We start from the raw sequence: 12,240 nt of genomic DNA on the forward strand, positions 1-12,240 counted from the left end.
AGTTGGAAATTCCTAAAGACTGCTGATAACAGTGCTAAATTTCTTTCATTAGTTCCATCCATTAGCTTCTGTAACTGTATATATTAGCTAGCTCTCATATATATATGTATATACATATACATATTATATATTAATCCTATAATTTATTAATGTTCAGAATAAAATTGTATTGTCACCTTTTTTAATGCATGGCTAGATTGCTCAATCAAGCACAACTTTTAAATCTACTATAAGGCTACTGAATTGTGCTCCCCTGATTTACACCCCTTTTAAACAAAAAAGTACTAAAAACATTTTTACAAATACATACAAAAAACATAATTTTCAAAGAATACATAGTGTACATGTGATTTAATAGCATGTAGGAAAAAAAAGCCAACCAAACAATAACAACAAAACACTCTTGTTATAGGCAGTAGAGTATACTTGAAGATTGTTAAAAACAAAAATGTCTTCCTTATGTGGAAGAGAGTCAGTCCCCAGACAGTCAGCGTGTCTAGTGCCAGAAGGTAGGTGCTATATGGGCCACTAGGGGAAAATGACCAATATCTGTCCAAGCAGCTCATGGTCTAACCTACTTAGCAACAAATAACCTGTTGTGATGCCCACACAAGTGCAATAGTGGCACACAGCCATGGTGAGGAACCAACTGCTCTTGATTAGGCTAACTGATCCCCTCAGTGGTATGGGACCCATAGCTGGAGCTGGGAAACAAGTCAGAACCATATCCAAACATAAGCCCACTCTCCATTATCAAGCTACCATCAATCGTGGGCTACAAGAGGGTCTACACATATTAAATTCTCTCTCTCTCTTTCTCTCTCTCTCTCTCTCTCTCTCTCTCTCTCTCTCTCTATATATATATATATATATATATATATATATATGAAGGGTTATCTCATTTGTCCTGGTGCTAACTTACTCTCCATTGGAGAATCTGCTTCTCTTTTTCAGATAGATGTAGATCCTAAGGAAAGAGCCACCCCATCATACCTCATAGGGGCCCCCGCTGAAACTAAGAAAAATTGGCTAAACAAGCAAGTATGCTGTTTTCCAGGTGAACCAGGTACCAGCACAAGAGGGAAGGAGCTCTACACAGAAAAAAATCAACTCCTACCAAATCAGAGAGCCAGGGACCCAGAGGCCCCAACACCTCATCACTGAAGCAGACCAAAAATGAACCCACCATGGCTCAGGGAAATTTTGCAGAAGAGGGGGTGGAAATAAAGTCAGAGCTGCATGTTGGGTCATGATATGCAGAGATATTTATCCTACCCATAACTGTGGGCTAACTCCACAATGCATGACCCATATACCTCAACAAGGAGGGGCCAAGGGAAGGGGGTAGGTCATGGATGAACCTAATAATGGTACCAAACTGAGTGTATTTGCTGAATACAAAACTAATTAATTAAAAAAATTTAAAAAAAATTAATAAAAATGTCTTCTTGAAGTAAAATAAGTAAAAGGCTATCTAGTGATAACTCTATAGGATCTGTTGGTGGAATCTGCATTTCTCCATTTTTATATACCTAGGGTTAAGTTAGAATGGGTTATGTTTAGAATAAGTTCTAGTATGACTAAGTACTAAGGTAGAGTTTGAACAGTCCTTGCACTTGGAAACCACCATTTATCTGACACAGTGGCATCACCTATGGAAAGCTTGCATCCTCCCACCACCCCCCGTTAGTAAACATGGTGCTGAGACAGCAGCTGCTAGGAAGTGAGATCACTGAGGTGGTAAATCGTAGCTTAAAGAAAGAAACAAAAACAGTAAAAACATTAATAAAGTTTTTAAATGTAAAAGTTACTCCTTTTAAAGAAAAAAAGATTCTTAAGAATAATTTAATACATAGAATGAAGTACCTCCCTTGAAGTGCAGGTGAACCACTTTTTAGAATAGTGAGGTCAATGAAGGCGGGAAGGAGTAAATAGAGCCATACCTTTGCTTGTCCAGCTTTTGTAATGGCAGGCATATCAAAGAGCTGTCCCGTGTAAAAATGCACCCCACTGAACAGGATCACTGCAATAGAGTCTCCCTCCTTCTCAATTACATCAAGTATATCCTCCATCCTTAAGAGTTCTTCCCCCTAAATTAAGTTAGGTACAAGATATTCAGTATGGGAAATAACACATGCATTGTTTCATAGTTTCCACTATCTTTTTTTTTTTTCTTTTTTGTTTGTTTTTTCTAGTAGGGTCTCACTCTAGACCAGGCTGACCTGGAATTCACTATGTAGTCTCAGGGTGCCCTTGAACTCATGGCGATCCTCCTACCTCTGCCTCCCAAGTGCTGGGACTAAAGGCATGTGCCACCATGTCTGGCTCTCCACTAAATTTTTTACCCTGAGAAGAAACAAAGTTAATTTCTTTTCTCCATGTCAGTGTTCTTTAGAAATATAGCAATGGAACACATTTTATTATTAATAAATTAAAATAAAGTATTAAAGAGTATAAATCTGAAAAATCCAACTTGCCTGGTTGATCTTCCAGCTTTGTAATTATTCTTTACAATTTGAATACCTGGAGATTGGGTTTAACATTATTTCTATCCATCAAGATATTAAAAATGTAAGAACTACATCAAATATCTTATAGCAAAATAGTTATACAGGGCTGGAGAAATGGCTTAACGCTTAAGGCATTTGCCTACAAAGCCACATGCACAAGGTGGCACAGGCATCTGGTATCATTTGCAGTGACTAGAGGCTCTGGCACACCCATTCTCTCTCTTAAATAAATTAATTCATAGTAATAATAAGTTAATATTGCATTTATGAATTTAATGTTATTTTGTTTAGAAGAAAAATCACTTACACATCTTTCAACTGAATATAGCCTGAGCAATATTTCTAATAATGAGGAGGCAAATCTTCAAAGTAAATATCAACATACAAACATGCAAGAGAAGATATCAAAATAACTAATAATGTCAAGGAGATGCTGTCTTCATATCTCCCTATTACAACTAATGATCAAAGAGTTTGAATGAATCTAGATTTGGTATTAGAAGCAGCTTGAGCTGAAGGAAATTAGTTATTTAAAAGTGTTTATGTACATCTTACTTCTAATTTACTTAGCAAGTTTTCATGAATTTTCTTTAATGGTAAATCAGAGATGATTTGGTGACCAATACATCCTTTATTACTACTTCTTCTCCTTCCTTCTCCTCCTCCTCCTTCTTCCTCTTCTTTTTCTTTTGAGGTAGGGTCTCACTGTAGTCCAAGCTGACTGGAATTCACTATGTAGTCTCAGGGTGGCCTTGAACTCATGGTAAGCCTCCTACCTCTGCCTCCCAAGTGCTGGGATTAAAGGTGTGGAACACCATGCAGGCCAATACATCTTTATTACATTAATAATGTGTGCTAATAACATTAAGATAATCTTACATAAGTCTTCCATTTAAGTTTTCAAAATTCTTGTCACCACTCTTTTTAAAATAATTTATTTATTAATAAAAGGTTGTACTCATATCCCCAGTCCTCCTGGCCACAATCTACTGAAGGTCATTTTTGGAGGACTGATGGGTATTTACAGAAGGATCTTAAAGGCCTCAGTCACTCTGTGTATGGGGGATAGGTTTTTATCTCAAGCTAATCCCACCCGTCCTGAGGCTCTTGGAACCTTTCTTCCCCTTCTTCCACAATGTTCTCTGAGTGGGGTCCTTGGTGGGTATGCTAGATATCTGATTTAGTGTTGAATTCTCTGTAACTTCTGGATCTCTGTTGTGATGAAGTTTGAGTGACCACAGTGTCTATCACCATCTTCCCAGGACTGGTTTGCAGAACAGCAGTGGGAGCAGTATTCATGTTGCCACTTACGTTGTTTCTTGTATGTGAGTGTGTGTGTGTGTGTGTGTGTGTGCGCATGTATGCACATCAGAAGAGCCCTGGAACATGTTTATCAAATAAAAACATGATTAATGTTGAAATCTGATTTAAATGAAATCTGTTTTTTGTATATTCAAAAGAAATAATTTCAGTAATTACAAAATTCCAAGCAAATAAAGACACTTTGGAAATTTAGGACTCTTTAATCTTAGCAAAAAAATACAGTTTGCCAACTATGACTTCAAAAATAGTCTTAGGAGAGTATTATACAAATTAACGCATTTCTTCAGTGATCAGAAGGAAGAAACACAATTTTCAATATGATCATCTAAAGCCCTCATTCGTGTTTGTGTGCTATTGGTGTGTGCTAGTGGTGGATTACCTAGTAATGAGACTGATCCCAGCTATATGATGAACTCCTGAGACTAAAATTCTGGTTACTTATAACACTGAAACTTGAAACTTTGTGGCTCTGCTCATATTAGCTAGAAATCAGCAATTTAGAAGACATGTAAAACAGCCGTCTCTCACTGTTTTATTCTACTGTTATTGTATGCCCATAAGTAGAAGACAGTAGAACAAGTCTTTCAAGTACTACCAACACTAGCATAAAACCTGGGGGTATCATATATAAAAACCAAAATTATATTTTTTTTGTAAAGTTTTATTTATTAGAGAAAAGGATACAAAGAGAGAGAAAGAATGGGCATGCAGGGTGAGTCTCTGAAAATGAACTCCAGATGCATGTGCTGCTGTGTGATACAGCTTATGTGGGTCTTGGAGAATCGAACCTTGGCCCTTAGCCTTTATAGGTGAGTACCTTAACTGCTAAGCCATCTCTCCTAACCCCCAAATTTATTTTGCATAATTTTCTTGGTGCCAAATTATACAAGCTGTTGAGTTGGTATACTAAAGTCTGTACAACTTTAGTTTATACCTGTATTAAGGTATAATGCACAATCCTTTAAAATAAATATTTTTATTTATTTATGAAAGAAAGAGAGAATGGGGAGGAGATAGTATGGACACAACAGGGTCTCTTTCTGCTGCAAACTCCAGACACATACATACTTTTATATCTGACTTTACATGGGTACTGGGGAATTGAACGTAGGCCAGCAGATTTTGAAAGCAAGTGCCATTAAATTCTAAGCCATCTCTCTAGCCCAAAGTATTGCACAATCTTTTAGATCAGGAACATATACTCAAGGATGCATTAGATGTATCCTTTGCTACTTATTTAAATATGAAGGATTCTTACACAAATAAAGTAACTCTTGTTGACACATGTACAGTAAGTAAGTCTTAGATTCTACTGTGAATATTATCTATGTTAGAAAGCCCAAGTTTTCCTGCCATAGCTCATTGCCTCATGTCCTTTAGTTTCAAAACATGTTAAATATTTTACAAATGGACATGAAAGATGGCCAATATACAATTTTATTATCAGTGCTTCATGTTAACTAGTGCCAACTATGGACAATGACATTTGAAATTAAAAATTATATACTCAGCTCATCACCTTCTTCTCATTGCTTTAATCACTATGAAAGATTCCTGCTTACTAAGAGAAAAAAAAAAATAGTTGCTTTCCATTTGCCTAGTCTTTGAACAATGAAAATATATACTTTCCACTTATCCTTTATTTAAACAAAATGACCTAAACGTAACAAGAGTATGCATCTCTTCTGCTTTCTTAAACGTTCCACTAAAGCAAGGAAGATAGTATTCTTTGGAGGAAAACAGAAAAAAAAAATATGAATACTGAGTACAAGCATGACGAATATGTTTTTCTCAAATACCTCTCTTGGCTTTATTATCCGCATACTTTTCTCAACATTAAGTCCATGAAATTGAAGCTGTGACTCAACAGCATACTGGAAAAGAAGAGGATTCATTTGGTAAATGCAGTCCTCAAGCAGAGAAGAACCTTGAAATAGTTGGTTCACAAATTATAAAATCTCAATGAAACATACTATCTTAAATTTCCAATGAGTAAATGTAATACACCAGATTCAGTAGAATCTGTGCAAGAGTCTGATCTTAGTTAAAATATTATATATTAAACATAAATGAAAAGGCAGTAGTAATTACATTTAGGGGGTTACAAAAGTTTTATTTTTTAATATATTAATAGACTCCTAGTATATGTAAAAACCAGAACTTGAAAAATAATTACAAGGAGTAGTGTAGGTTTGCTACACATGAACACAGAATATAAAAATAAGTTAGCCTAGAAAGGATAAGATAGCAAAGTAAAAGGACACCAAAAAAACCTTTGAGAATATAAGATATGCCTAGAAATAAATAATTAAGAGTACCTGGAATTTTTTCAAGATTTTAATATTTTGATCCTTCTTAGGAAAATAATAGATGTTAGTTTGACAAATGTGCAGAATTAAAAAAAAAACAGAAATAAGTTTAAAACTGAAATAGGTAATGCATGTGTGTGTACACATGTGAGCAAATCTGGAACAATTAACTTTCTTATCAACTCAATTTCTAAGGCTCATGATTTTTAGTGAACTACAAGAAACATTTTTAATCCTCACTGACAATTAAATTTAATGAAAATTTGATATAAAGGTGCCAATAATTACATCAACAAGCAATGAAAACAGAGGAACAGTTAAAAGTTTGGATTGCAATTTTAAAACACTAAAGGGTTAAGCAGTGGAGTTGTATTGATTTGCTTTCATAAAGTAAAATAGCAACATGAATTAATAAAACATTTATAACCACTCTTGATTTAGGCCAGTGGTTTGCTCAATGTCTTTAAAAAGACTAATAAATCAGTGTTCTTATTAAATCCCTTCCTCCCTCAACACATGTTTTACTTGAACAAAAGAAATAAATCTACAATCTATAAAAAATGCTTAAATCAAAAGCACTTGACAGTTCTGTTTTGTTAGATTACTTGGAAAAGACTAGTGAATAAACGTTTGAGTCAGGAAAATGATATGTCCCTCTAGGAGGAGTAGAAACAGCATAAATATAATTTGAAAAAATCCTTACATGATCAGAAGGGAAGGCTTTGGCTTCTAGAAGAATTTTAAACCGCTTTGGTGTAGGCTTAAAAAACGATAACTGCAATGAAATGGATTTATTGAAAAAGCATTAAGACACAATTTATACATTTGTTCACTTTATGCCACACTTTCATTTTATGAGCTCCAACATTTTAAAGGCATTAATTAATTAAACATCTAAGATATCTGTCAGGGGTACCTTTTCAATTAGCCTTGTTTCCAGTGAATTATAAAGAGGTAGAAGATATTGGCTTATTAAGTCTATCAATGAAAAACAAACTCAAGGGAAAATGTGAATCAGATAGAAACAAATTCTAAAGCTTTATTTAAATGTTAATTGAAAAATTATCTTCCCAAAGCATTTAATGGTAATTTCTTAGTGTGAGACTGAACTACCTTGTTCAATGAATATCTTATTTATATTGAGGTATCTTGCAAAGCTAAATGGGTTTCCATTACCTTTCCACAGTTTTGCTTAGTTGTTTGTTTCATGGCAGTTTATTTTAGGGCCAGCTAAACGTACATTAACCTTACCATGAGACTTCTCTCTAACAGGGGCCAGTAAGAAAGAGCACATTTTTTCAATTGGCCCTTTATTTCTCCATGTAGGTCTTGGTGAGAAAGATTGACAACAAATAATAGCAATGCAAATAACAGCATCTGATAACTAGGACTTTATTATGTGATAGGGTGCAAAAGTAATTTTCACATATTATCATGTATTATCTTTGTGCAAAATTGGGAACTGGAACTGTTGCCCTTACTTTTTAAAAGAAAATATTAAGTATGAGAAATTCTGATAAAAAAATATGCTAAGTAATATAGGGGTGAGTAAAAATCAGGTATCTGTGAACTTGAAGACATGTTTCCAAATCATACTTAAAAATGATGTTAATATTTTCCAAATCATTAAATTAATATAGACACAGTAACCCAAATTGAGAATACATTTGTTATACCAAGATAAAGCTATTTATTAAATATTTAAGATGTAAGAAGTACTCTAATCATAGAAGTCATCTAAAAGACAAGATCTCCTTTCTCCAGTTTAGTTTTATTTTCCAAACATTATAACCTATTCCTCACATATTAATCCACTGTATACTGATCTATAAACTTATGCTGCTGAAATCTAGCATATGGAAATTGCTTCTTCTCAAATGCTCAATGCTTTCCCAGCAAATGTATCTCATTATTTTTTAGGGTTATAAGCAGTTTTCCTTTTCCAAACTATGACTTTTTTTCTTCTGTTCTGAGAAAGAATGTTTCATTACTTTAAAGCTCTTTGCAAGAGGCAACTCTTTCATGATTATGAAAAACAATTAGATCATAGTTCAGCATTTTCTGGTAAAAATGAAAAAAAAAAACTGACAAACTATCCAGAAATAAGTAACCTATCAGATGCTTATGAATTAAAGATAGAAAAACATCTGATTCTGTAAGTGATAATATTCTAAACATAGATGGGAAAGGTATCTTACCAGTAGAAGATGTAAATTAACTGTCAGAGCATTCATTAGGGCTATTTCTTTCTCATTGGCTCCTGTAAAATAAGCATACAATAATTGGATATTTTTTTATTTGTTATAAAGGTAGGGAGAAAACAAATTGGTAACTTCATTCAATCATATTGACGTTTTAGAGATAAGGATACATTTGATGTATCATCATAAAAAATGGACATTTCCCCACTTGACTCATTTGTCCAAGCAATATCTGGTCTCACATAAAGCTAGCTAAAATTATATTACCTTTTGATGTTACAAATAACAAAACAAAAATAATGAAACATTTTCTTTGGGCTACAAAATAAAAATGATTTATCCTATCACCAGCTAGTTTTCAAAATTCCCAGAGTACATTTTTGTGTTGAATGTATCTTGAAAAGGAATCTAAATGGATATTAAGGCCAATCACATCATTAAACTTTGTTGTTCCTAACATCAAATCCAAATTCACCTTTAATAAAAGACGTTAACTCTGTCATACATATTTCACTGTTACAACAGTGCAATTTTAAAAAAAAAAGAGCTACACTGCAAAATACAGCAGCCTACATCTTGCTGGTATTAATCATATACACTGAGATAAATAAGACATAGTCTTGTATTATCTTATTAAAACATATGAACATTTAAGACATCCATTATTAGCTGATCTAATTTGTATTATGAAAGGGTTTGGCACGAGAGACAGAGCAGAGATAGAACCTACATTTGCTACTTAACAACTTAGAGTAGTTTTAATATAACCATAATTTGACTGCCTATGCTATCTCTTAAAAATGGAAAAATGACTCATTACCAAAACAGAGAAAAAAATCTATTTATCTTGATGTTAATAAGACTGTAACAGATGTTGTAAAATGTATTCCAGTCTTACATTGTATATTTTAAAAGATACTTCTGAAAGACTTTTACCTTAAAAGAACAGAAGTAAATAGAAAAATAAAACTAATAGATTTCAGGATAAGTTTGTCCTCTTTGAAGCCATGAGAAATCAATGTCTAGTAGATGAATTAATATTTTAAAGTTGCCACTTAAGGAAGAGTATAATTTTCTTTTAGTCAAGAAATACCTGTTGCACTTATCATATATATTTCTCAATTTCTTGTAGAAGTGGTGAGTGAGCAATGGGTGAAAAAATTATGTCCCTGCTCATTTAAAAGGATTAATGTCTGAAGTCAAGGGACCATGAGAACAATAACTTTCTCCATCCCTATACATACTGGATATGATGAGCCTATATTGTATATCATGAAATGTGCCTTTTCCCACAGTAAGAATATCTATGAAATACAATCATAAAACAAAGTGCCATCTACTTTATTTTTTAAATATTTTATTTATTTATTTATTGGACAAAAAAAGAGGGAGAGAGAGAGAGAGAGAGATATGGACACACCAAATGAACTCCATATGTTTCTGCCTCCTCATTTATCGGGCTTTATGTAGGTACTGGTGATTCAAACCTGAGTCCTTTGGCTTTGCCACCAAATGCCTTATCCACTAAGCCATCTCTACAGACCACCATCTACTTTATTATAGCTGTTTCTCCACATTACAATATGCATATTTCTATTGTTTCCAAAATAAGTCACTATCTATAATATCTATCCTAATCATATCATTAACACTGTTAATTACAAATATATTTTTTGAAAACTTCTCATTAACAAATTTTGGTAGTGAGAATAATAGAAAAAAAGAACAAACAGCATATTAACAAGAAGAGACACATTGAAAAATACATGATGAGAAGGCAGAAACAAATAGAAGGGGCAAGAAGAAAAAGGTTTTATGTGAAAGTTCAGATGCTTTTTGCAGCATAAGCATGACATTTGTATTAAAACTGTAACTTTCTAGGAAAGTTCAGTCTGTCACACAATATAATGTTAATTTCAGATCACCTAAAATGTTTCTGGCATGGGAGTGTTTTATCTCTAAATTCCTATTCACCCCAGAAGGACGTCCTATGTTAAGCAGGGCTTATGTTTCTATGTCTTTTCAGTGGCATGCTCATTCTTGGACCCATTCTTTGTTAATATACTCTTGCTGGTTAATCACCTACCCATAACTATCACAACCTAATGAGTTTAAGTCAAATTCATCTAAACACTTCCCCAAATGCTCTTGTCAACTACTATTGAACCTTGTCCAAGGACAAGATCAATCTATTTAGCATGCATGTACACATATTTGGGTATACCTAGGAATGACGTGAGTATTAGTTTTAAAATATTAATTGAACTGTTTACTGATAATTTAACCTAAAAGCACTGAAGAATCAAATATTCTTAACATCAAAGCACTACCAATTGAACTGAATTATAGTTTATTTTCAAAAGAGAATTTCCCCAATTGACCTCTTTCTCTGGGTTCAAATTGTACTTGAAAACAACCTGGTTCTTTTAAGACATTTCAATATTAACAATATTTCAGAAGAAAATATATCTTTAAGTTAACCAAAAATTTTTTTCAGGTTGCTTCTCATAGTTCAGTTCTTTATCCTAAGACCACCTTAGAATTAAGTTTGTACTAAGTGAAAAAAAGGTATTTAGGGATAAAGTTGTTTATACACCTCCAGAAAGTTTAAGAAAATTTGATAAAATCATTATTATTATTTTTTAAGATCATTATTTTTGAAGATCGTCTGTGACTGACAGCATAAATGTCACAATCTATATCACTTCATCAGAGCTAGAGGTGAAACAGGGCTCTGGCTAATGCAGTTTCCTGTTTGATTACTCTGTTTATTTCATTTTATTCAATAGCACTTTTTGCTTCTGAAAAACCTGAAGATTAATTAATTGCAATACTGCCTTGCACTACCTTATGCAGACTTCATAGCTACAAGTTAGGAATATACACTGATGTTCTTCATTATATGAATGTGGAAATGCACCTCCAAACCAAAGAACTAACCCAAAGTATCTTTGTTGCAGAAATTCCTGGAGAGATTGAGATTCACAGCCCTTCTGACAGAGGAGAGGAAGCTTTTTTCACTTTAGCAGGTTGACACCCAAATCTCTTCATTATGGCTCCAGCCCAGGCTTAGGCATTCAGGGATTTTTATACTTTTAATCTATAGCCAAAGCAAGCAAGAACTACAGACGAATATGCAGTATTAAGCAAGCAGCTGCACAGTTTTATCATAAAGAGTCACAAATTCCTTGTAAGTCTTGCTCCAGTAATGGTCAAGTTCATCAGTATCTTGCAGAGCAGGTGAGAGTTTATCTCTGTTCCCTGGTTTCTGCCTGCAGGAGACTTGCAGGTAAGTGGGGTTTTTTACAACCAGGTGCAAGTTTCCTTTAATACAGGTATTTTCTACTAGATCTTCAAAAAGAAATAATACTAATCTTTTTGGGCTAGAAAGATGGCTCAGCAGGTAAGACTGTTTGCTACACAATAATGAGGACCTAGTTGGGCATTGTGGTACATGCCTTTAATCCCAGCACTGGGGAGGCAGAGATAGGAGAATCACCCTCAGTTCAATGATACTCTGAAACTACCAGTGAGTTCCAGGTCAGACTGAGCTAGAGTGAGACCTTACCTCAAAAAAACAAGAAAAGAAAGAAAGAAAGAAAGAAAGAAAGAAAGAAAGAAAGAAAGAAAGAAAGAAAGAAAGAAGGAAAGAAAGAAGAAAGAAAGAAAGAAAGAAAGAAAGAAAGGAAGGAAGGAAGGAAGGAAGGAAGGAAGGAAGGAAGGAAGGAAGGAAGGAAGGAAGGAAGGAAGGAAGGAAGGAAGGAAGGAAAGGGGACCTGAATTTGATTACCAACAAAAAGCTGGGAATGGCAACTAACCAAACATGGCAGCCCCAGGTTCAGTGTCTTTGTCTCAAGAAAACTATGTGGAAGATACACATACACCTGATATTCTCCT

At 34.0% G+C, this 12,240-nt stretch overlaps 1 protein-coding gene across 1 annotated transcript in view; it reads right to left on the reverse strand.

Annotated features, from left to right (window-relative positions):
- Kynu (kynureninase) overlaps nucleotides 1–12,240 on the reverse strand; it is a 139,326-nt gene that overhangs the window by 77,385 nt on the left and 49,701 nt on the right. Inside the window, exons 5-8 of the mRNA XM_004651814.3 lie at nucleotides 8,341–8,402; nucleotides 6,846–6,917; nucleotides 5,633–5,707; nucleotides 1,944–2,090 (exon numbers count right to left, since the gene is read on the reverse strand). Of these exons, the coding sequence (XP_004651871.2) occupies nucleotides 1,944–2,090; nucleotides 5,633–5,707; nucleotides 6,846–6,917; nucleotides 8,341–8,402 (356 nt within the window). The remainder of the gene's footprint in view (nucleotides 1–1,943; nucleotides 2,091–5,632; nucleotides 5,708–6,845; nucleotides 6,918–8,340; nucleotides 8,403–12,240) is intronic.

The sequence above is a fragment of the Jaculus jaculus genome, chromosome 4 (genome assembly GCF_020740685.1).
Source record: "Jaculus jaculus isolate mJacJac1 chromosome 4, mJacJac1.mat.Y.cur, whole genome shotgun sequence".
NCBI lineage: Eukaryota > Metazoa > Chordata > Mammalia > Rodentia > Dipodidae > Jaculus > Jaculus jaculus.